At 36.8% G+C, this 27505-nt stretch overlaps 1 protein-coding gene across 3 annotated transcripts in view; it reads left to right on the top strand.

Annotated features, from left to right (window-relative positions):
* E(bx) (nucleosome-remodeling factor subunit NURF301 E(bx)) overlaps positions 1-17460 on the top strand; it is a 92448-nt gene extending 74988 nt beyond the window's left edge. For all 3 annotated transcript variants that reach the window (XM_083135530.1, XM_083135531.1, XM_083135528.1), the window contains exons 27-33: positions 3826-4045; positions 6217-6397; positions 7262-7500; positions 9702-9869; positions 11548-11743; positions 14949-15033; positions 16166-17460. In XM_083135530.1, coding sequence (XP_082991656.1) covers positions 3826-4045; positions 6217-6397; positions 7262-7500; positions 9702-9869; positions 11548-11743; positions 14949-15033; positions 16166-16365 — 1289 coding nt within the window. In that variant the 3' untranslated portion in view covers positions 16366-17460. The remainder of the gene's footprint in view (positions 1-3825; positions 4046-6216; positions 6398-7261; positions 7501-9701; positions 9870-11547; positions 11744-14948; positions 15034-16165) is intronic.
* Positions 17461-27505: the final 10045 nt, after the last annotated feature.

Raw genomic sequence — 27505 nt, 5'->3', positions numbered from 1 at the left:
TTTTTCAATGTGTGTTCCGAGAGACGAAAGTTAACTTATGATCGATCATTGATTTCTGTTCTCCTTTACAAAATATTATCATCCACCTTACACTCTAAGCAAACGAAATCTACCTTTCTCTTGTAGCGCTGGTGCCTTAAGGGTTATTTAATTTTCCTCTGTTTGTACTGAAATGTTTGTGCATGTTAAAAATACCAAGGTTAACAGTTGAGTTTACAAAAGAAGCCTACGAATGCGAAATATTAACATTTCTGCACAAGTTTTAGATGCTGAATTCCAAGTCAAGGTCTTGCGCCTCGATTTTTCTCACATAACACATATTATCACAAATCATTTGTGTCTGGTTAAACAGTATACAAAATGTGCGTACAATATCATTTATTAAACCTTATGTTATTGAGAGACAATCAAAACACACAACCTGTTGCCTCTGAGAAGAAAAATGAAAGAAATGCATAATAATTTTTGCAAATATCTTCCCCATTAACTAACGTGTTAACCCTGAAAATTAAGATTTTTGGTTCTAAGTATACATACCAAAATGAAAAAAAATAGAAGGAACTTCAGAGTTCCTAACAGTATAATTACATGTCTAATCCTAATATTCAATTTTCTTTGGGGGACGATAAAAGATAATTCGTTTCTTGCTTTTAGAATCATTAAGACGACCAGAAGTATGCGAAATGGTTTAAACTATAGAATTAGATACAGCTAGTTCACTCAAATACTCGCCCAAAACTTATGATTTGGTTAACTTTTTTTTATCCAGGGGCAAAATGTTACGTGTTCTCATTGTGTTTTTTTTCTCAGGGGGAAAAATGTTACGTGTTCTCATTGTGTCTCAATAACTTAACTTCACGGACGAAAGGTTGGTTAACTCACGTTTCGTTTTGTTGTTGTTAGCCATACCTAATACTTAGGGGCATGCATATTTAGTTTTTTACGAAAAAACTAAATTTGAAAAAATACATTGTAGTGTTAATTTTTCATGTTTTTGAAAGGTGTGAGATGCATTTTGTGACCATGTTTTGTCACGAAATAATGCAAAATGAACTGCAAAAAGCGAAATTAACTCTTAAACACGAAATTTAGTGTTTATTCACCGACTTGACACCTTCCGAGGTCTGAATTACCCTGAGAGTTATGCAATTCCCGGAAAATGATTAATTCTACTGTTAATATTGGAGAAGCAAAAATAGACTCCTTTACACAGAAATAAACTTAATACTCTGATAACTACATAAATGTGCTATTTATGCAGTTTTTCACCACTATAACACCGATATTTTATCTTATTTGCTGCTTTTGAACCCGAAATTGACTCAGTTTTTGTATCGAAATTTTGCTTTTTTATTTACCAAAAATATGTGCCTCTACTAATACTATACGTAGTTTACCAAGAAATGTCCAATTCTTGCAGCTATATTTTATTGTGATTTCAAAAGAAAAAGCCAAGAGAGAAGCAAAGACAAAAACAACACTAAACCTGACATAACTAATGTTATCCAAAATTCAATTGTCAATATGTCTAGTTTCGAAACTAATCGCAGATTTTTTTTCACAATGATACTGTTCGGGAAAAGTGCACAAAAATAATTTGCTAGAAGTAGGTCGTTTTTCAATGATTTCAATAACTCACCTGATTTCGAACGTTTCAGAAAATTATTCATGAAAGTAGACTGGCGCAAGAGAGCCTTTTCCCGTTCTCTCTGCCTGTTCCTATTTTCTGCCCCTGACAGTTCTTTTCTTTGTTGTACTCATTTTCAGTGGATGCTTAAACAGAAAACCAGAAAGAGAAATTCAGAAATATGCAAATTGTTAAGACCATGCGAATCACTCACTACCAGACCACAACTGAGTATCCGAAGGGAAGCAATACTACGAACTATTTTTTAAATAATGTTTATCGTGCCGCTTATTGTTGCAGATTATTAAAATGTTCAAAAATGTCCAGTAGCCTTTTGAAAAGCTGCCTACCCCATTCTGAAGCAGTGAACTGAAAAAGAAACACAGACAATTTAATTCGTAGAAGCGAGAATGGATCTTATAAGGCATTGTTGACGTTAAAGGACAAGTTCCGCGTGATTGTTGACAGTTGATTGAAGCAGCAAGCAAAATAAATAAGAAACAAAAGGAACAATGTTTTAGCATTTTTTTTCCTCTTACATATCTCCAAAGTGTTTCAGTCGGAACTTTGCAACGTGGAAGTCGCATAGCATTGCGCAAGAACAGGAACAAGTTTACCCCAAAGGATGCATTCAGTAACTAAAATCTGGCTACGTTGTGCCTTCATATCGCCCAGGCATCCTTGAAACAACAGGGGGTAATGGCCGTACCATCGTACCCCCCCCCCCCCCCTGGAGCTGCCGGTGTTACATTTATGTGTTGAGATTAGTGTAGTTTATTATTAAGTATTGTTGTGTTCGATGTTTTCTTAAGTTACCTTGAGAGTTCAGAAATGTGTGTTCACTAAATTATCTTCTAATGTCGAGAACTGAAAAGGATTTATGTTTACCATTGCCCAGAACCAAAGATACATCACTAAATAAACAGGCACAGATTGAATAATAAACCAAAAGTTTGCCATTGTGTTATGTATGTTTACACACAGTACTCTTTGCAAGTCACATTGCTATGGTGGCTTAAAGGGTGTTGTTTCAAAAACACTCGCCAGACACTGGAAGAATTTAAATTTTGGGGGCTATGAGCTGCATCTTCAGCTGTAGAGGAAATAAAGATGGCGGAAACGGAAGTACAAGTTCGACCTTGATAGTTGCCAAGTCCAGATGAAAGTTATGGATGGTCCTCCCGCCAGGCTGCAATCATCCATAATGGGAGAAGGCTTATATAAGCCATGAGTGCAACCACACCCTCTGGTCTGAGTAAGATCACCTAGTAATGTAATATTGGTGCAAAATCAATGCAAACTTTGATTTTTTTTAAATAACTTCCAGGATAATTAATCTCAGTGAAAGGTCGCATGGCATTTTTGCAGACCCCGTAAATGATCATAATGCAGGAAAAATATAAGCAGGTATCTGTAAATAAAAACCAATACTTTCCAATACCAATACCACTAGTACTGACCAATACCAGTGCATTGGTATCAGCTCAGTCCTATTATGTACACTACATAATATTTTTACTCATTTATGGAAAAAGAAGAAAAGAAAAAAAAGGTATGAGCTAAACTAGGTGTACAGACCATCTTTAATATGGCAACAATATATTAAGAATTATTATGTTTCTAGGTTCTCTTCTTTTTTAATAATAATAATAATTATTATTATTATTATTATTATAAGAGCATCTGAACCTAAAACACTGTTCCCAGTATATTTGAAATCACATTACCTTGGTCTCGTTTCAATACCGTTGTATGTTTTAATTACCATATTTTCACTTTGCTTTTCAGGTAATTTATTAATCACAAGTTTGGCAGTATAAAATTACAAAACATAATGCAGTAAATGTTAATACATATGAAATTGATTTTAATTGTGACGATGTGCCATCCTGGTTCCCAAGAACTTCTCCAAGCTTGTACTACAATATATACAAACACACACACACACACACACACACACTGACATCCTCTCTTTCCTCTCTCACTCTCGCTCACATATGTGTGTTACGTGTCTTATGTTATCTTCATGCAATCCATTTTGGTTCCATGAGAATATAAAACCCAGGCTCCAGGTTATATATATCTTGGTACTGCCGGGTTGAAAAATTTCCGTGGAAACCAGTACGAAACATCGCCACAAGGAGAAGTTGATTCTGAATAAAATTTGCATTTAGTATCACCGTGAATTTTTGTTGCAGCCATCAAGAATGCTCTAAAACAGGAAGGCCTTAATCCAGACATAGAGGATCGAATCCTGGAGTATCAGCGCTACCAGGAGGATCAAATAAAGCCTGATAAGAAGGCAGCTGATGAAGTTTCCCCACCAAAGGGGCAGGCTAAGAAACGTTTTGGTTTGCCTGATGACGAGTGGGAGCAACCCAAGAGGAAAGTCCAAAAATCAGATCCCAAGGATAATAAGTAAGTAATCGTTAATGTATTACGTGTTACGATTGGGATGAGTTGAAACTGATTCTAGTGCGAAAGCTTATCACTCTAGAGCTGTATCAGTTAGTATGAGTTGTTTTAAGTAGGGGTTGCATCATAGGATGAGCTGTTTGTGCAGTAAATGTGTTAAATTTTCAGTGGGTACTTTCTGATAACATTAACATTGACCATTATATTGCCAAGCATCAACAGGGCTCAGGAGATACAAGATCAACATATAAAATACTAGAGATAGGTCAATATAAAATTTAGGCTGATATCGATAAAGTACCGATATAAATTTTACCAATACCGATAACCAATATTCTACCACTCCAATATAAAATTCCAAAAGATCCTTGAAGAACCTGAATGGTTAATTGAACTCCTTAATAAATGTGTGTTTTGAGGTGACTGCAGTGTAAAAGAAGTTCCATATTTAGACATTTACTTTTTGTAAAAGTATTGCGTGGAGATTATCCTTAAAAATTATAACAAAATTGCATAATTTATAGATATAACAGGTCTGTAATTTTACCGATACACTGATATGCCTATATCGATAGAGTACCGATTAATCTGTCCCATCTTGAAATAAGCTTCACTCAGGGTATTACAGGTTCAAAATATTGATTCCACTATGATATTTGTATCAATTTACCAGAACTTTGCTTTAAAATATTCAAGAATTCCATCAGATATTTTAGCATAAAAATATTAAGTGTATATTTTAGCTTAAAGGTATTAAGTGTGTCAGCCTTCATGGTGGAGGAGTTTCTTTCTGTAGCACACCGTAAATTGAAGGATGTATCATCGTTCATCAATTCACTTAATTGGCATTGTTGCAAGTAAATTAGGTAAAGTACATTAAAAAATAAATATACAGATATGAAATATTTATTTCTCTCACAGTTCACGGTACTTACAAGCACATAAACCCAATTTTTGCTGTTATGTTTCAGGAGAACACATGTTTCCTTCATAATACATTTATTTTTAGTTTGAATTATGGTACAGTTATAACAATTCAATGGATGCATAAAGAAGCAGTTATACAATGAATCTTGTGAATGTTATAACATTGTTTGAACATAACAATTCAACTGTGAAACAAGCAATTTATTATTATTATTTATTGAAGTTGTTGTAAAATTTTAATTATAGATCCCAAATATCATCAGATAATTCACAGTCGTCCTCCTTTCTACTAGGGTGTATCAAAAAGTAAGGTGAATTTTCGATTTATTGAAAAACGTGCATAGAAAAAAAATGAAACTGTAGTAAATTTGACATAGGACTTAGGAACCACTGCCTTCGTGGGTATATCGTGTGAGGTGGGTCAGGGAAATGCCCATTCGGTGATGTTTTTGGTCCTCACTCAGATTTTTGGGCACCCAGCGCACACACACTTTCCTGAAGCCAAGTTGGTCATGGATGATACTCCTCACTGAACCATATGAGATGTTCAATGCATCATCAATGTCATGCAACCTGACTCTTCTGTCTTCACGAATCATCGCATCCACGTCTCGCACATTTCTGTCGGTTATGGACGTTGCTGGTCTGCCACTTCTGTCATCATCTGTCACACTACTCCTACCACTTGCAAATGAATTACACCACACATACACTTGTTTCTGTGACATAACACTCTCTCCATAGTCCTCCAACAATTCTCGATGAATTTCAGATGGTTTCCTTCCCTTGACCCATAAAAAAACAAATAACACTGCGCACCTCCTCCTTGGAGTAATGTTCAAGTCGTTGCGCCATCTTTGAATTGCTCTAGGTACCAGACGGGTTGACGTAGAAGACTGTAATTGCCGTCAGACTTGCATCATCTGACACATACAAAAAAATTAATTAGCTACACAAAAAAACTCTGGGTTTTACAGACAAATTTACCTTAGTTTTTGATACAGCCTTGTACAAAGATTCTTGATCTTTTCTTTAGGATTAAATTTCAAATGTTTACCCCACTTGTGAAAGGGGGAACTCCATAGTGAGTCTATATTGCCATTCTCATTATTTAATTTCTTCCAGTGTTCTTCCACAAAAATGAAGCCTCCCATACATTTAAATCTGTCTCCCATTATTATTTTTAAAACCTTTCTTTTTTAATCATGTTAACATGTTCTAATGTTTTATGTGACATGATATTTCAGGCGTGATGAAGAGAAGCCTCGCTCTCGAACTGGGAAGTGGAGGGAGACGCAGGAGGAGCGTAGGAGACAACAGATGCAGACGAAGCTTCAGGTGCTCCTCTTCCGGCACAAGGAGCTTCTCAAGAAGGACATTCTCAAAAAGAGGGCTCTCTTGGAAAAGGAGCTGCAAATTGAGATTCAGGTATGCATTTTTCACCTGAAATGAACCTGGCAGGTTAAACATAGTCCCTATTATCATTGACTGGTCTCAATGTTCTGGAAGACCATGGGTCCCACTGTCCTCTGCAGAGCATGAACGAAAGAACTGAGAGTACACAATTGCATTGATTGGCCAAGTGGTGGCAGCAATTCATGATGCAAAATACCATGGCCAGTCTACCAAATGCAGGGTGTAACCTTTTGATGAAGTGGTAGGTTCTGTTGTTTTCGAACTGATTCATGTGATGCCAACCAAGGAAGATGTCACCATAAAGTTTCGTAAAAAACCCATGTCATCACTCTGTCCAGAAAGGGATCCTTCTCCAGATGAGCTCCAGTCAACGCATGTGGGACCCATTGACACACCTTATACCATTTTTCCAAGCTGGTTGAGCTGTTGTCAAATGGTTTCTGCACTGATATGGAATTGTTCTCCCAAATTCTCACATGTTCACGTAAATAGCTGCTTTTTTTGGAATGTGCATTCAAAGTATGGCTTAAACATTCTGATCTCCACCAATCACAAACTGGCACACACACACACACACTGTAGTCTTCTACCATGTATTAGTGTACTTAACTATCAGCAGGCCTATCAGCATTTACAGTGTTTCCACTGGAAAACCTCAAAACATTTAGGGAAATTACATGGCTTTTGCTTAGAAACTGATAACACATTTATTTGTATGCATATCATTAGAGAGCAGTCTGAAAAGTTACTTAAAAATTACTAGGAAAAGTCTGGGAATTTGTTTTGGGAGGGGAAGCCCCATTTTAACAATTGATCTTTCTCCCCCCTTTCACCAGAAAATAAACAATTCTTACAGATGTTTTTATCCAATTGCAGAAAGATGTTGCTGTAGAGCTGGCCGCAAGAACTAAGGCTGAGCGTAGTAAGCAGGAGGAGGTGAAAGGAAGCCAGAAGCGCAAATCTGCTGCAGTTCCTATTGATGCCTCGAGAGACTTGAGTCCGCCCACAGCTTCCAAGATTGCAGCGAAGCCAAAGAAGCCACGAACTGGAGGAGGAGGTGGTAGGAAGAAGGAGAAGCTCTACTGTGTTTGCAGGACACCTTACGATGAGACAAAGTATGTAAATTGGTATTGTATTTTTTGTGTAATATTTTACGTTAATTCATTATTTCTGATGCTGCTACTCCAAACACACTCTCAGTCTGCCAGACCTAGAGAAACATGCCCCATCATTGTGTACCACTTGATAATGTGGTGAATTACGACAATTACCCATGATTTGGTTTAGCATAAATTATGTATACTGTCATTTAGAGAATTAAGTTTTTGTACAATACCATGTTTCAAGTTACTTCATATTCATGTTAATTAAGCATATAGTGGTACATCAGCATGTCAGTTAATTTTGCGATAACTTTACTGCTATGAAAATTACTTAAGTAACCTCATTACTTTGTTTTTAAATTTGTAAATGTTTTTGTATTACTAAAGATAAACCCATTAATTGCATACATTGATTATAATGATATGATTATATATCATTCAGTGTCTGGACCAAATATTTTATTACTTATATTAAATTAGTACACTGTAGGTTATCTGTTGGCAAAATTTTTGTATGTGTACATCAGTTGTATTAAAACAAATAAATCTCCACGTTTTAGCAAATAATCAAAATGCTCAAAGAATATCTAAAATAATTTAATTTGGAACCAATTTTCTTCACTGCCATAATTAACCAACATAGTTCTCTAATGAAAATCTACCAACAGAAGTGCCAGCATAGATGTGTGCAATCACTAAATGTACACTCATGTGCAAACATGTTGAGAAACAGTGGTAAATGCATGTAGTGTTTCCGAGTACGAGTCCTTGACTGTGTGCCACACATGATTCCCGAAGTTACCGCTTGGTGACACTGTATACACCCGTTGCAATCTGGAATGTGCCGAGTGCTGTTTCAACACGCCAGTAGTTGTGTTCGATACATCACAGACAGCGTAGACACACAGTGTTGTTGGCCAGATTGTCAGTGCATGTGTAGGAGAATGGCACAGACACACCATATGGATGATTTCATGCGTGGAAGAATCGTCTGACGACTGGAGAAGGGTCAGATGCAGATGGAAGTGTTCCATGAACTGGTTGTCCCCCAGAGGTCTCAAGGGTCTGGCGACTATTCCAACAGGGTGAAAACATCACTCGGAGGTTTGGCAGAGGCCAGCCAAGGAGTACCACCGTACAAGAAAACAGTTTCTTACGCCTAACAGCCAGGCACAATAGACACAGCACCGCCTCGGATCTCGGTAGAGATCTTGCAGCTGCCAAAGGGACACCATTTCAAGGTTTACAGTGTACAGACTGTTCGCTGAGGGACACCTGTATGCCAGAAGACCAGCAAGGTGTGTTTCTTTGAACCCACTGCAAAGAAGAGTCAGTTTGAATTGGTCCAGGGAACGTCACTCATGGACCCAGGAGCAATGGAGTCATGTCTTGTTCACAGATGAATCCAGGTTCTGTCTTACCAGTGATTCACGACATGTCTTCATCTGGAGAGAATCCGAAACACTGTTCGGTCCAGCTAACATTACTGAACTGGACCATTACAGGGGTGGCGGAATCATGGTGTGGGGTGGGATTATCCTGGGGTCTCGCATGCCTCCGCATGTCTTCCCACGGGGTACCATCAGAGGTGCAGTGTATCTGGATGACATCCTGGATCAGTATGGTTGTCTGTTTTGGAGTGCAATGTGCCCTGAATTCATTCTGATGGATGATTATGCTCATCCCCACTCAAGACATCAGACGATTCGATTGGCCCAGTCGCTCACAAGACTTGAACCCAATAGAGCATGCATGGGACATGCTTGGCAGGCAAATTGCACATCGTCAAATGGCTCCAAGGTCCCTTGGCGACCTCAGGGAGGAACTGGTTCAAGAATGGCAAGCCATACCCCAGCCACTTCTTGATAACCTCATCCTCAGCATGCACTCACATTGTGGTTCATGTCTTGCAGTGCGGTGAGATCACACACACTATTGATGTCCCTGTATCCTGGACTAACACATAGGTACATTTCCTGATTTTCACACCCCTTTGCATTTTCGTCCCTGTTGCCCACTCTGTACCTTTTCTCACACTCCTTTCAGTCTGATACCATTTGCAATTCAACCTTCAATCCATATATGGGTGGTTCTCCATTTTCCCCCTGTGATAAATACCTTCAACCAAATTATCCCTAACTTATGCACATGAGTGTAGTTCCCATATCTTTAATATTGCATTACCATCTGTTATATGTTACCTTGCTTTTCAGGTTTTACGTTGGATGTGATCTATGCAATAACTGGTTCCATGGTGATTGTGTGGGCATTACGGAGGAGATGAGCAAGTCCTTGACAGAATTTGTATGCAATGAGTGCAGGCACGCTCGCGATTCTCAGGAGTTGTACTGCTTATGCAAGCAGCCATATGATGAATCTCAGTAAGTGTGTTTTATATATTATGTCGTCTTTAGTTGGTTTTATTTTTTTATTATTCCAGTTACCAAATTTTATTATACATTCTTGGATTTAACATTTTCGTTCATCATACATTTAATCATCATGGTCCCAATAAAAACCATGTTGTTTAAAAGTTTTTTTATCTTCATTCCCTGTAAAACATTGAGTCATAACTGTATAGTAAAAATAAACACACTTTTTTATAATGATGAATTTTGAAAAATTTTTGATACCATATTGCATTCTTCCATTGTAGGGTAAACAAACATAATAGATTTTTAAATACGCGGTGCAATTTAAAAAAAAATGGCCGACTATTTATAAAAAGTGACCGGCAACAGTGATTGAATCGCGCCTGTGCAATATCATCAACTGGTCCAATGGCGACCCAGCGATAATATTTCTGCTAGTCAGCTGTTGGTTATTCTGTGAGTTAGAGCTGCGTAATTACACAAACCCGCCAGTTGAGAGGTGTGATTCGATTTCTTAACACCAAAGGTCATAATGGTGGTAAAATTCACCGAGAATTGTGTACAATGGAGGTTCCAAGTGTAATGAGTGTAGAAAAGCATGACTGGTGTCTTGCATTCACACCCACCAAAGGCGAAAAGTTCATGCAAACTCCATCTGCAGGAAAAACCATGGCAGCTGTTTTCTGGGACCAACAAGATGTGCTTTGGTGGATTTCATGGAGCTGCGAAAAACAATCACATCATTGCAGGCGTACTGTGAAATACTATCAAAACTAAGATGTGCCATACAAAATCGGCGATGTATAATGTGGCACTCAGGAACTTTTGTTATCCACATCAACTCTAGACAACACATTGTTGCCCTCACCCTCCAGATGATACCGAGATTCAGATGCGAGCTTTTTGATCACTCTCCATACAGTCCAGACCTTGCACCTAGTGACTATCACATCTACCTACACCTCAAAAAGTGTGACTCACCTAAACAATTTGAAGAAACCGTGATGTTCAAAAGGCAGTGTTGGGATTGGCTGAACTCATAGGCGACGAACTTCTATGCAGAGGTTATAAAAAAGCGTATTCCACAGTACCAAAGTTGTTTGGAAAATAATGGTGACTATGTTGAAGAATTAATTGGATATGTACGTGTTTACGACGCTAATACAGTGGTGGTGCTACACTACATACTTTCCTTGTTTGATGTAATCAATCTGCTCTTTCTTTTGAAATGCACCTCGTAATTGACAGCCAATTCAATGGTATCAGTATTTATTGGAATTCAAGCATCAATATCAGCTGATACCTTACACATTCCGGGAATTCTGCAAAGTTTGCAATTCACATTATATTTTTTTGTCAGTATTTTAAAATAAAATGTGTTAAATTACTTACGTGGCCTCCATGGTGTAATTGGTCCCCATAACATGCTATGAAGCCAGAAGTCGTAAATTTGAACTTTTGACTAAGGCACAGATAGATCATTGTCTTTGTCCCATCATCAACTTGCCAGTTCATTATTCATTCTCGACGCAGTAATAGAAAAAGAAATTAAATGTATAGGCCTAGTCAAATAGGTACATTGTTCAACTATCGGCATTGGTACCAGGTCATTCATAATGTATGTAGGTGTTATATTGTATGAATATGGTCAAGTTTTCAGACATTAATTTCCATGTTTTATTTTCAGGTTTTACATATGCTGTGATAGGTGTCAGGATTGGTTTCATGGCCGATGTGTTGGGATATTGCAATCTGAAGCTGATAGCATTGATGAATACATATGTCCAAACTGCCAGAAGGATTCCTCTATTAATTATGCAAACATGAAGAACCTTAATGCAAGAGATTATGAAAGTTTAAGAAAGTTAATCAAGCAGTTGCAGGTAAGAGCTTACAAGTTGAGTTGCTTCATTTGAAAAATTTTAAATTCCCATGATACACTGCTTAAAATTCATGGAAATGAACCTAAAATGGACTTGTTACATCATTGTAATTTTTGAGAAAGAAATCCTGTAATGTGAAAGGGAAATGAAGTTTCACAATAATTAAGAATAGGACATATTAATCAGTACTCTTTATCAGTATCAGCTAATATAGAAGTATCAGTGAATCTTTCAAATCACCAATCATTTTACCAAACTGATATATCCATAAGTATAATTTAGTACAAAATTCTACCATTTTGTTATTTTTATGGATGTAAGCATAAAATTCAAGTCCTTTATTTTTTTAAATATCTAAATCTCTTTCAACATGGGAACGATTGCAACCATCTGATTATATTCATTAATTAAGAGGCTTGATAAACCATTCATGTTCTTCAAGGAACATTTTTGAGTTTTATGTAATATTTTATTAGTATTGGCAATAATTTAATATTGGCCCATGCCTACAAAAAATACAAGTTAATTTACATGCTATATTCATTTCTTGAAAACAACAACACAATGTCAAATACACTCATACACACCTCATGTTAACAATGTTGCTAGCAAACTCAATAAGTAGACACATTTAAAAGATGTACGTACTGCACTGATCAGTTTGTCTTTCTGAATGAACCCATCCTATGATGCCGTACTTCTTCGTACCACTGCCACTGGGGACAATCCAAATTTGCCAGATGACTATATCAAAGAACTTTAGATACGGGTGCCTGTAAACTTAAGGTTTTGATGAAGACTAAACATTTACCTATTGGTATATTAACCTTTTGAGTCCCAAGTATCTCGATCGAGATACCCAAAAGTAAGCAAATATTTTTGTGTTCCTTACATGTCAGCGATCATTTCCATGTGCATGTCGACACTGTCATGTACTTTTTCCTTAAAGGGAGGGGGAGGGACCAAAATTTTTTTTCCGAAATTTTGGAATTTTGAGTTAGCCCCCTCCCCCCCTGCCACATATACGCCGAATTTGCATAAATTTCATATAGTCTGAATCTCTGGTTCATTCCGCGTACAATATCACTCATCTCTCTAGGGCAATTAGTAGAGGCACATATTGTTGGTAAATAAAAAAGCAAAATTTTGGTACAAAAACTGAGTCAATTTCGGGTTCAAAAGCGGTAAATAAAATAAAATATCAGTGTTATAGCGGTGAAAAAATGGATGAAAAGTGGTTTATAAAAAGACATATTGGTTTTAAAATTGTGAAAATAATTCTAAATTTGATTTAAAAACTACACTTATTCCACAGAATTAACATTTCACTTCTAATAGCACATTTATGTAGTTATCAGCGTATTAAGTTTATTTCTGTGTAAAGGAGTCCATTTTTGCTTCTCCAATATTAACAGCAGAATTAATCAATTTTCCGGGAATTGCATAACTCTCAGGATAATTCAGACCTCAGAAGGTGTCGCGTTGGTGAATAAACCCTGAATTTCGTGTTTAAGAGTTAATTTCGCTTTTTGCAGTTCATTTCGCATTATTTCGTGACAAAATATGGTCACAAAATGCACCTCACACCTTTCAAAAACATGAAAAATTAACACTACAATGTGTTTTTTCAAATTTCGTTTTTTCGTCAAAAACAAAATATGCATGCCCCTAGCAATTAGTCTCCAATCTACACTCATTTAATTGAAACTCTGCATTTTGCTCAAAATCGGCTTGGGACCGAGAGGCTTAACAGTGAAAATGGCCTTGGGTCTCAAAAGGTTAAATCATTAAAGAATACCCTGGAAATGTAATCTATAGAGGCACATATTTTTAGCAAATAAAAAAGCAAAATTTCGGTGCAAAAACAGTCAATTTCGGGTTCAAAAGCAGTAAATAAAATTAAATTTTGCTGTGATAGTGGTGAAAAAGCACCATATAAAATGACATTTTGGTTTTAAAGAAATGTGAATATAATCCCAAATTTGATTTATAAACTGCACTATTACACAAAATAAACATATCCCTTGTAATAGCACATTAAATCATTACCAGAATATTAAATTTATTCCTTTATAAAGGGGTCCATTTTTGCTTCTCAAATATTTACAGCAGAATTAATCAATGTTCCATGAATTGCATAACTCACAGGATACTTCAGACTTCAGAAACTGTCGCGTCGATATATAAAAGGGAAATTTCGTGTTTAAGAGTGTATTTCGCATTGTTGCAGTTCATTTAGCATCATTTCGTGACAAAACAGGGTAGGAAAATGCACCTCACACCTTTCATAAACATGAAAATTAACATTAGAATGTGTTATTTCATATTTCGTGTTTTCGTCAAAAACGAAATATGCAAGCCTCTAGTAATCTAAAATACTTAGAATGAGTAAATAAAATCTTGTACCCCTATTCAGGAATAAAGTTACAAAGGTTTGTTTTAAGTCATTTTCATGCTCATATGGACTAATTGGGACTGGGCTTACAGTTTAAAGTGGAATCTGAACCACTGTGCAGTGTGCCTCTACTCAGAAGCAAATTGCAAAAAAATACTGGGTTATAGTTAACCAGTTGTCGTCTTGTAATCAAGGGGTTCCAGGTTTGATACCCAGTGGAGGCACATGTCTCAGTGGTTCAGTTCCCATTTTAAACTGTAGATCCAGTCTCGATTAGCTTTTCTGTGTATAAAGTGGACTTAAAAGAACAGTTGAAAGTTAACCTGCATGTGAACGTACATAAAAATGCTTTTACTGTTGCAAGGATAATGTTTGTTTACACTCAGAATGGAAAAGCATAAAAATGCTTCTGTTTGTGTGCATTTTTGTGTGAGTGACAACCCCATTTATCAGAATTCTCCAAATGAACACATTAGTCAGGGAATTGTGTAATTTATTCTGTGTATGTATACCACCAAATGTGCTTGAATAATACCTAAATAAGTATATTAGTTTGCTTTGGTGGCATGTATTGATAACAAAGCTTTGGAGTTACAAAGTTGTGCATAATGAAGTGTGTCGTTGAAAGATTTTTGAAGTTACGAAAGTGAAAATTGCCTTCTTCAGTTGCTTTATGCAATGTAACTCAAAAAAATTGATATATTTTCATGTTGTGTTTGTTTGCTTCATATATTACCATTACCTGTTATTAACTCTTGCGTAGTTATTAAGAAATATAATTGTGAATTAATACGTTTCATTTTTTCCTAGACCCATAAAAGTGCATGGCCATTTATGGAACCTGTGGATCCCACAGAAGCTCCAGATTACTACAAGGTCATAAAGGAGCCAATGGGTAAGTGCTTAGCTGAGTACCAGCATGGGTATGCATTTAAAAAGTTGCGATCTTTGCATGTGTAAGAAACATTGGATAGTTATTAGTGGCATAAGATCATTTTGCTAATAAAAGCTAATGAATAGGGAGGGCTTAAGTGCAAAAAGAAAAAATAATTTCTCTCACATTTTCAGAAAAATTTGTCATATATCGTGGTTTGTAATTATTATTTGTATTAACTTTAAAATTATATATAAATTATTCAAAAGTAAATCACTTATTTTTGTAAAAACGTCAGTTTCTTGGATAAACTGTTAATAACATCTCAGATCGGATTAAATAACCTTAAATTTGTTACCCATTCTACCATTTTTGCTCTTGCCTTTATCAGTGTAAAGGTATAATTTGTGAACCTTGATTTTTGAAAATAAATTTTTAATATTCAACTTTACTATACTCCTCAGTGTCACATATACAGTATATTAGGAGGTGAAGGAATCATCACTAACAGCAAGACTGGCTCATGAACAAATAGTGAATATCTGCACACGATGTCAAATAGCACATTGATTAAATTTAGAGTAATTATTGATCTGTAATAATAATGATAGTAGCCTGTGATTTACACAGGTTAAATTCATTTCTTTAAATATTTTTTTTTTCAAATATGCACTTTCTTTTCCAAGATGAAAACCCAGTCATGTGGACAATTATTTTAAGAAATTGAATAATCGTTTTAAGTTCTTCTCACAGATTTGTCATTTTATATCAGACTGATACTGTTTTATTGCTTAAATTCAGCACATTTGAAATTGGATCAGGTTTCAGTGATGAAAGCATAATTTTGATGTCGTCACCTGTTACCTTACTGCCATTTCTTTTATCATCAAAGTTTTGTTTCAAAGTGTACGTGAAAGTCAAGAGGTGATTAGATGTGATGGATCCATCTCTGATTCCATTGATAAAATAACTAACGTAATGCACTTGTGATGAAATCATCAATGAAACAAGTAAAAAGAAAGGTTTTTACAGTCATTCATTTGTGGATTTTTGTGCAGTTGCTTCAACTAGTGTTTTAAATTAGCATAAATTCTTTCCTTTATTTTATATGACCAGATTGAAGTTTAAAGCCCCTTTTTTTCTTTTCACACAGATCTTCAGACAATTGAACTTCGCATAAATGAAAAGTCATACAAGAGATTGAGTGAATTTATTGGCGACATGACAAAGATTTTTGACAATTGTCGATATTACAATCCACGTGAATCGCCATTCTTTAAGTGTGCAGAATCCTTGGAAGGCTTTTTTGTGCAGAAGATAAAGGCAGTGAGAGAAAAGTTATGTGACAAGTAAAACAAAAGAATGGTTTCGCAGGCATCCGTTTGTGAATTTTTGTGCAGTTCCTTGATTTGATCTGGAGACGGACCAGTGTTTTACATTAGCATGATTTACTTCTTTTGTACATACTCTGCGAGAAATGCTTGTGGATAGTTCTTTTGACCACTTCAAGAACTGGAAGTTGAGAAAATTATCCTAATGGTAACCATTGTTGTAAATCAACAATGGTTTAAGGCTTCTTCATTCCACAAACACATTTTTTTTTCCTTTACTGTAAAAATGGAATAGGGTTAGATATATCTGGCTGTTGCAATATGTCGTGTTTTCCGTGCTTTGTGCAATCGTGGTAAAACTATCCCTCATTGTGCAGAAAAATCATCCAAAAAAAATATCATTCACTAGTTCTGTGAGGCATGTTGTTTTTAAAAAACAAGAAAAAGAGAAGAACATTCCTTGTGCGAACGAAGGTCATTAATCAGTTGTGAAGTGCAAAAGTAATTAATTAATTTAATTACATGCATGTTGACGGTTTATGTTTTTGAAGACAGTTTTGATTTAAAGAGTGTTGTGTGTATATAATGTATTGAAGTGAAGAAACATTAATGCCTGCTATGGTAAGCTGTTTTTAAGGTTACGCCACTTAGTTTAATGTGTAACTTACATCTGTGTTCTAATGTTGATAGCTGTTTAGCAATACAGTGCTTAGGAAGTGTGAATTTACAGTCACATCAAGTTTAGCTCCCACTTAACCAGCATTTCTTTTTGTAAACTCATTCATGTAATGTAACGTTGCACTTTAGAATATTAAGAAAAGAATGAAAGAAAAAAAGTTTCTTTTGTGGAAACTTGCATATTAAGAATGGTACAAATTTTCAGCAGTGGCATAATATTTTTTTCTGTATAGATATCCTGTTTTAGGGGGAGCGAAGTTAACAAACATCCCCACACTTGCCCATGTAAATTGTTTTGTAAACAACAAAAAAGTATTTAAATAAATTGTCAAGATTGAGAAACTATTAACTGACCTGTTGTTGACAAGATGAAGGTTGTACGAGACAAAAGCATGAGTGCATGCATTTCTACGTGAATAAATTATTGATAAATGTTCGACTTCACATGTTGTCATTCATATGTAAATGTTCGACATTGTGTAAATGTACAGTGTAAGTAACGGGATGATTAATTGTCCTTTTTGTGTTTTTTGACTTCATTTATACTAAATGTGCTAAATGAACACAAAACGTCCATTTGTATTAAAATATTATGGGCAAAATGCCTTCAACTATACTTTTTCACACCCAGAGAACACATACTGCCTCCCAATATCCAATATGACAAGTTTAGCACAGCATGCTACGATGCCAGTGGTCGAGGGTTTGAATCCCAGCCTGGGAATGGTTCTTCTTTGTGAGTGTTCATCATATCATCACTCGTCCTCCTCGTTGCAATTAGCCAAGAGTGGCACAAAAGTGACGCTAATCAACAAAAATCAAATCAAATCCAATATGGAATGGATTGTACCTGTAACCTTCTAATCAACAAATCTAGAGTTTGACTCCCATTTAGAGCATACTTCAGTGGTTTAGATCTCTCTATAAACTGTAGGTTCAGTCCCAATTATGTCTTTATGCATAAAGTGGGCTTATTTCAAGCTTTGCCAAAATATATTTCTGTTAAGGATTTCTTGATTCCAGAAAATATACTCCTAAATATGTAAGATCAAAAGACTAAAGCTTTTGATGCAGGTTACTTTTCAAATGTTGCAACCATACTCCATGGATATCTTGAAGTCGGGTAGGTTATGTCATCTTTGATACCCTCACACATTGTTAGAAGCTGAAATATTGGCTTTGTTGGCTTACTAATGGAGAGGTCAACAGGTGGTGTAATATTACAGATGGTGCAAGGAGATAATCTACTATTTTTGATTCAGAAAACTGAGTGTCACTTATTTTAGTATTCCCCAGCTCCACTTGTGAACTTTAACCTTTACTTTCCCAATGGTCTATGAGTGTTCGATCCACAATATAGCCCGAGTCGCCCGATGGCACACTCATGGACCAACGTGGACCAATTTCAATGAAAAAAAAAACAACCAAAAATCTGGAGTTTGCCCCCTCTTCTCCCGCTATTTTGAGAGAAGGTGCAAACCTTAGTATTCTCTTCAAAGAATGGACTTTTCCAAAGAGAATGAAACATGTTTCATGTTCTTGGGTGCCATTCAAGTTGAATAATGAGCCAAAATGTGAATATCTGTTTGGAAATTTGGCATGGATATGTTGCGGAGAGGGCGGAGAGGTTAGACATCAATATGAATTTCCCAGGCTTGCTCCAGACCTGTTTCAGAGTTTCCACCCAAACATAAGAGTATGAAGGTCCAAAAAGCACATTCATTTCATAATGAGCACCATGATACCATATGGTATAATCGGGCGAGTACGACCTTACTCTGGTGATACCATATGGTATCATCGGGGGAGTAAAGGTTAAGCAACTAAATATTACATGGAAAATGCATTGAATTATCATTTTTTCTTGTCGTATTCGAGTAGTAAGGGGACTTGTCAACAGATGGAGGGGATACGAGTGGGTGGCGCCGTCCGATAGTTGTTTGACGTCGTAGTAAGGCATTTTGTTGAGCAAACTGAAGGAACATGGAAACAAAAAGGTTCCATTGATACATACGATTTTTGTCGAATATCGCCACCCGACAAAGTATGTCACTACAATATGCGACAGAAATTGCATGGACTGCAACATCCAACAAAAATCGAATGCATAAACTAGAAGAGCTTTAGACTGCAAATATGCTGCTGGAATTTTATTGCTCTTCTGGCTCACTTCACCTTATTTAATGTAGCAGTGCTTACAAAGGTTTTCTTTCATCATCCTGACGTATTACTGGTTTCGCACAAGTTAATATACATTTACAATGGCATTGCACTATTCTTAGATATCAAGAAGAATCCAACCAAACTGGATATATATTGAATACTATCACGAAAAAATGAAACATAAATCTGCATTAGTGAACCTTATAAAAATTGGCAAGTGCATGCTCCCAACCTCAAATTTACTGCAACACAATATATTGCAATGAAATTAACGCCACTCTCTGTCCTGTTTGTTTAAGCTGGTGAGAGATGGTCATTAATCTCTCACTGAGTAAGGTTAATGTCCAATATTATGAAATAAAATACTAATAATAAATACGTAAATATTTTAATATCATATTTACTCGAATCATTCAATCATAAAAGCAATCACTTTCTTCAAGAATTGACTTTTCTCTGCCAGCCCTGTTAAATTTTCACTTTCCATCTACTGATTTATATGAGGGGTGGCCAGAAAGTAATTTCCAATTAGTATGGACAAGACTGTGAAAAATGGTAATTGCTGCGAAGTTATGTGTAGGAATGTGCAGTGATGTCTGGACACATTTTTCGCCCGTTCGAAATAATGCGAATTGTTGGCGTTTTTAGCGATTTTTTTTAAAGAAATGTCCTAAAACAACGAAAAATTCCATGAAATCCAACATTCTTGTCTTTTCTAGGCCATGTTTGTGTACATAGAACATGCAAGTTTTCCAACATTTTACTCAAGAGTAAACTATAGAGTTATACGTACATGGAATAATTCCGAAAGCCACATTAAATCATGTATTTCCCACGATTTTTTCAACTTCTATCAAAACCATTTGCATCACAGAGCAAAGTGGCAGGGTTTTAACAGGAGATCGAGTGCGTATCTACCGTCACACGGGAGCCACATCTTCATATTTGTCGCACGAGATATGTTTTGAATTACCAAGCTAAGTGTGCACCATCGGCATTTGTCGAGCGAGTAATAATGGAGCTCAGTCCTTAGTGCATCTGACTACTATGCGAGAGACCTGTGGTCAATCCCCTGCGGGGGAGAACCGGGATGTTTTCCACCTATTCAAACTGCTCCGGCACCCACCCAGCATCATATGAAGCTAGTACCTTGAGGAAACTTTGAGGGATAAAAGTAGCCAGGAGCGTGGTGCTGATCACATCACCCCTACCTTCAGCCGTGATCAAGAAAGTGTGGGGCCCTAACTCCACACCCCTATACACCTTCATGGAAAAGTGCAGGGGAGCACTTTACTTTTACTTCCTCAAAAATCTGTTCCAACCTATCAAACTGTCACGAAAATACGTAGACCATGTGACCTACAAATTAAAATAATAGTTTAAAGCACAATGGAGTATTAAGTTTCGGTATATTTGGCAGATAAATGTTCTAAAACAAAAACGCGAATTTTGGGAAATGTAACACTAACAAGTCAAAAAAGATAATGCCAATTTTTGTTGCCATAATATATCGGTATCTGTCAAAAAAGATTGATTGATTTTAATTTTTTGGGTGCATCACCACTTATGGTCATTATGCACTCTTCAGTATATATGGGGAAAATTCCATTATCTAAAATCCTTACCTTAAAATTAAAAAAGGGGTATGGAAAATAACTTTCAAGATATCAAACACTCGCGAAGAGGCATAAGCCTTGTGACTTACAATTTGAAACAGTAGTTTAAAAACACCATGAAGGTATAATTTCAGATATTTGCCAGAAAATGCGCTAAAATGAAAATGTGAATTTTGGGGAAAATAAGACCGTATAGTAAAAAATAAAAAATAAGAAAATACACCAATTTGAAAAAAAAATAACAAAAAAACAAGGTCCCTATCGATTAGGCATAAATAAAACAAGAATATCAGTTGTAATTTATTGCATTAGTAACAGTGAGTCCTAACCTAATTTTCGGCATAATCAACACCGTTGTTCTGGCATTTGTCATAGCATGGCACTAAATTTTGTATGCCCATGGTATATGTGTCTACAGCAAAGACTGGAGCTACCTACTGCAGTGTAGCTGTCAAATCCTTGCCCTGCCAGAATCCTCTTCAGTTAAACAAAGAGATGGTACATTCAAGGCCAGGGCTGTACAGGGAGTGGTCCAAGATCTCTGACCTGAAGTGATGCAAAGGGCCCGTGTGTACTCAGCTGTATGGGGTTGGCCCTCCGTGAATTGTCTGCACCATCGTCTGACCATACTATCACTCACGACGTCCGGTCTGCACAACTCACACGATTGCTGGTGGCTGTGTGTCAAATTCTGAGCATGCAATGTAGGCTACATCGCAGTCGGTGGGAGACTGTATGAGAGCTGCAATCTTTAACCTAGAACTGTCGTAAAACGGCTGCATTGGAACTGTACTAGATTACAGGTACAGTCAACGTCAGAAATAATAGTGGGCAAATTGTCCATCACTAATTTAATTTAATTTTTATTCTACATCCTTTGTTGTTTTAAGAAATGGAATTTCGTTCATGCGAAGAGCATGTTTTGCTCTGCTTATTGTAGTTTTTATTTCAGTTCACGATCATCATATTGTGGAAAACAAACTGGAGGAAAATGGTGATGGACAATTTGCGCATAACATTTCTTTTGCCGTTGGGTATACATGCTACTTCTTCCTGCCTGCATGTGTGTGTGTGTCGCTCTCCGACCACTAGTGCTGCGTGTAGGCACCATTGGAGCTTTTTTCAGGATTCCACTCGTATATGAACTTTCGGAAGCTTTTATTATTAGTGTGTTCCTGTTTTAATGTGTGGTTAGCTAAATCAGGTACCTATACAATGCAATTCTATAAATTCCTTGCGTTAAATTTCTAATACCTACATCAGGGTTGCTACGCGACTGGAAAACCTGGAAAACAGGGAAAAGTCAGGGAATTTGGTTGGTCAGGGAAATTTGCATATTTTCTGGAATTTACGCACATTTTGGAGTTGCAGGAGAACCAGTTACAAAATGAACGAACGGTTCATTTCCACTTTCGAATACGGTTCTTGTGATTCCAGTCAGATTCAGTTCAGAAACTTGCTCTTCTTGTCATTATGACTTCTAGTCTGTTACGTACAAAATTATGGTTCCTTTGCATTTCGATTCTATGTTTATTCATTCTCGGATCTAGGTTCTTGGATTCGTTACGACCGTCCGTTCATTTTGCGACTTGTTCTTGTGAACCTGTTCAAGACCGGAATTTGGAGAGGAGTAAGATTTTTTCCTTAGAAAACCAGCGACTCAAGACGAAACCTGCGGACCAGCCATCCTCACAATTTCTTGCTGAAAAAAATGTTGCTTTAGCTTTGTGTGAGGTGAGGAAATTTCCTTTCTTCAAGAACACACCCGTTCGGAACTCGTTCTCTTTTGATACGTGAAGCGGAGTAAGTTGGTTTTCGAACAGTTCATAAGTTTTGGATCTGCAATAACTGTATACTCCTTGAACCAAAGACAATGTAATACTTTCTGCCTTGAAGAGCCGAATTTCACGTAACTGGCTGTGGTTGACGTCACACTGGACGGGTGCGGATGCGGAGTAAACACAAAGGGACTAAGTACTTCGTTCCCCCCGTGAACCCATTCTTTGAATTTGAGTCCTTCGTTTGCAACCCGTTCAGAAGCAACCTGATCAACTAAGCTCCACGACAGGTTAAGTTTACAGCAGGTTTTATGTATTAATCCGCGCGAGAACGGCGCTGAGAATCTTCCGTGCCAGTCTTGCCTCAACCGTCGAGCTGTTCATATCTCATACAGTGAGAAAATCAGCAGTATTGCAGCGGAACTATATTCTGCGCGCACGTTTTGGTCCATATATGCGAAAAGTTGCTGCAAACTTAACCTGTCGCGGGGTATAGTTCATTTGCTCGTTGTCGTAGTTTTTACATTGCAGAGATGTGTTACACCCGAGAAATTAGTGATTTTATGCAATATCTGTGATGTCATTATTCGAATATGCACGTGTTTTGTGCATGTAGAACGAATTTGTTTTTTAAAAACTGTTGCGAAATAGAGGAATTAAATGTACGCTGGTCACACATTGTTGTTAGGTTAGGAATGTTGGTTCGATGCTGAAACTAATATTACGTATTTTTTGCGTGTATAATGAAATTATGCTGAAAAGTGGTGAAAATGGGCCAACTTCCGTTTGTTTTATTACGATTTCATCATGCTACAAATGCAAATTTTACATGGTTCGATTTTGATTTATGTCTGTTAACACATACTGCAGATTTTTAGCCATTAATAAAGATTTTGTCAATATATGCTTTTGTGGTTAGGTTAGGAAGGTCAGGTTTGGTTGTCTTAGAATTAAAATAAAGACCCTGAATGCACTCTCTTATGCTTGCAATAACCGTAAACTACAAGAAAATAATCACTCTACTAAGGTTCCGATTTATTTCTACATTCATTCCCACTAGTTTACGATACTTACTGTCGACTGTAGCTTGTCAACCGGAGAATACCTTGTCCGTGGGAAGCGTGTATGCTTGCGTAAGGTCATTTTGAAGGTTTTTTTTTTCAACATAACTTTTTTCAAATCCAAACAGTGCCCATTATTTTAAGGAAAGTTCAAATTTCGTGTCACAATGATTGCCAAAATTCTATGAAGTCTTCCTGCTAGGAAAATTTGAAAAAAATCATAAAACATTTGGAACTATTACCTTTTTACATCCTTTGTCAGAAAAGTTCCAGGACTGATTTTTTTATTCTTTGCCTGTAATATTCAAACACAAGAAATGCACCTGATATGTGTTCTGAATAGAAATGGCCTTAAAAGTGTTTCCATGTAAACACACTAGGTGGCAGGGCCGTGCTTAGTAGTCCACTGTTGGCGCATTTAGTTGGAAGTTACACAAGTGTCGTGATGGACGTGCATTCCGAGCAGAGAGTTAACATTAAGTTTTTGATAAGCTTGGAAACCCCTAGTGAAACATGGAATATGATACAGCATTTGGTGACAAGGCATGATCGAAAAGCCGTATCTTTGAATGTCACAAAAGGTTTCGGAAGGGCAGAGATTCAGTGCAAGATGATTCAAAGACAATGTTAATCCCATTTTTTCGTGCTAAAGGTTTGGTGCACCATTAATATCTGCCTGAAGGATAAACGATAAACAAAAACCTTTATATTGACGTCCTGAAACATTTGTGTCAAGCAATTCTGCGGCGCCGTCCAGATTTGTGGGCATCTGGGCAGTGGTTCTTATTGTACGACAATGCAAGGCCACATACTGCTTTATCAGAGGAGAAATATCTGGCCAAGCATCGTATCTCTGCTCTACCACATCCCCCATATTTACCCGACCAGTTACCGTTTGATTGTTTGTTGTCTCCCAATGTGCAAACACCGCTGAAAGGGAAACGTCATTAAGATATTGGTAGCAATCCAAACGGTTTTGTGACAGATGTGCTGAGAAGTATCCTAGATCAAGCTTTCCCTGCTTGCTTCCATGACCTCCAGAAACGGTGGCATCTGTGTATAGATAGCCAAGGGGACTATTTTGACAAAACCTAGGACCATTAGTTCCTAAGTTGAATAAATTATTTTTTACGAGCTCAGTCCTGGAACTTCTCTGACAAAGGTTGTAATAGACAGATTTCGATGTTTTCCATAATATAAAATTGGTTCCAGCACGTGGAAAACTCAAATAATGGAGATATTTGATTCCAAAGTATGGTCTGCGTAGCATATATATTTTTTTAGGTGTATGGTTGGTCATCGGCCCCATTCACTTTCTGAATTTCCGAAATATGTACTATTTTCAATAAATTAAAAATATAATCATTAAACTTATTGCATATTTTCTATTTACTATTCTAAAGGTACATGACCTAATTTTATGTTGTTTCTCATTTGAATTGATATAATTGAGGTTGTATACAGGTTATATTGTAAAGCTTTGATATATGCCACATTTTTTGTTGATTTTGTTTACACCACCTTAATTGTAATGACTTAGTGAAAGTGGGGAAGTAAAATAGTTATTTATTTTTTCATTGAATAGCATTGTATTAATCACTTAGTAAATTTTCAGCTAATAACTGTGTATATTCATATTCATAATAAATAACGTGCCTGCATATTTAATTGAAAAACATGAGGTTCAAAAGCAAAAGTCATGACGACAAACATGTCTGGAAAAATTTAATTTCTGGTCTGGAAAACCTGGAAAAGTCAGGGAATTTCATAATCAAAAATTCGTAGCTACCCTGTACATACCCTTTTCGTCAGCATTAATGGTATAACTGCATGTTGTCAGTTTCACAGTAATTCACTTGGATATACTGTACTGAAGCAGAAATCCCATTGATAATGTAAGGAAATATGACACTTTATTTTGTTTGATTCAATTGTTTCACTTATATGCAAGAGTTAAGTTGTTTGCTTTACAGAGAAGAGAGAAGTAGCTTTATGTATTGAGAAATGTGTCCGCACTCATGGTTCTTGCAAGCAGAGGGTTCCAAACCTCAGTGGAAATATCAACATATAATACCGAGAATGTATAAGGAGACTGATAAATTACAAAATGTATTTCTTAGTCAATCACTCTTCAATCTAATCTCATTTAGTCGTAACTTTAAAAATAATGAAGTATTTTATTTTAAACTTACTGCGTATGACAAAATTCCGTAATCCTTCCCTAGCTTGTGAATTGTAATAATTTTCCAAATTCACTATTTTGCAGTTTGAATTCAAATCATAGAGAATAGAAAAATTAAGTCAATTTCATAGAAGATAATATTGGTACTTAACAAAACCATACGTGGATCTGTATGAGTTTATTATTTCTATTTGCAAAAACATCGATTTAGTTTAGTTTGTAATTGTCAGGGGAAAATGTAAATTTTGTCCTGGAAAAGTCAGGGAATTTCATTTCTGCTTGTTTGTAGCCACCCTGATTCTGGAAAGGTAATGTGGCGCTCTGCTGTCTTTGTTGATGAAATTCTGCCTGCCTCCCCTTCCCCTCCCACGTACCCAATAGAATCTTTGTGAGTCGCACACATTGAGGCAGGTCAGAAACGATTCTTTAGCAGCAGTTGAAACTTGTGTGTCTGTGTGCTCTGTGGTTCGTGGTTCATTGCACTTTGGCTGATTGTGCTTGTTTTTATTTTGGTAAGTCCTTGCATCTTTTGTTCTGCAAATCAACTTTCTTCTGTTTATTCAGGTCTTGGATCAAACATGTCTAGAAAAAAGTGAATGAGCGAGAGGGAGATATGTGATTTCCTAGACAACACGGATGACGAAGATGAGACTGTAGGACCAGAGGATGCCGACACCTCCCCCGACCTTTTTGATGATCTCGCAACAAAGCACGTGCGATGTTGTAGGACTGTCAATAAGAATTGGCGTTCCATGCCCATTGACTTCAAGACAATAGGTGGTGACCTGGACGTACGTACGAAGGGAGACTTGACAGCTGTTTGGTGGCGCAACAAACGTGACGTCCTGTGCTGACGAATTACCACAAGGAAACTTGGGTGACGACCACGGTAACGCATTGAAACCTCAAATTATACTTGACTATAATAGACATATGGGTTACGTGTACAAAACTGACAGGATGACATGTACCTATCTGACTGGCAGACGGACAATCAAGTGGACGAACAAACTCTTCTTCTATCTTGTAAACCAGTCCATCCTGAACGCTCACATCCTCCTCAAACAATTCTCCCGAAATCACTCACATCGTGATTTCCGGATAAGTTTGATCGAGGACCTGGCTAAATGGGGGAAAGCAGAGCAGGCTGGTCTTTCTAGGCCTTTGCCTGGTGCCGATCTTGCACCACCTCTCGAGTTGGTGAGAAGAGAAGCTTCGGCTAACAGGCATTGGCCTATATTGACTACGTCTCGCAAAAGGTGCAAGGTTTGTTACCAAAACAAGAAAACTAAGAGAACATCCTATGAGTGCAGAGTTTGCAAAGTTGCACTGTGTCTATACCCTTGCTTCGAGGCTTTTCACGTGGGCGACTAGGTGGTGAGTACATATATTACATAATAATAGTTATTTTGCTCTGCAACATTATTTACCATCTCTCTTTTTCGTACTGTTTGCTCACATATGTAACCCAACGGGATATTTTTGACATTGCATTGTTGCAAATATTGCATCATTCTAAACTTTCTATGAGAGCAAAGACAAGACCATGAAACAAGTTTCACTTTGTTGCAAAAGGTCTATTCTTTGAAAATAATGCAAAAGTTTGCACCCTTTCACCAAAATAGCGGGAGAAGAGGGCGAACGCCAGATTTTAATTTTTTTTCCATTGAAATTTGGGGAGAAA

Source organism: Lepisma saccharinum, chromosome 14 (assembly GCF_977018435.1).
Source record: "Lepisma saccharinum chromosome 14, izLepSacc3.1, whole genome shotgun sequence".
NCBI lineage: Eukaryota > Metazoa > Arthropoda > Insecta > Zygentoma > Lepismatidae > Lepisma > Lepisma saccharinum.
The sequence above is the reverse complement of the archived record's forward strand: the minus strand, read 5'-3'. Positions and strand labels throughout refer to the sequence as shown.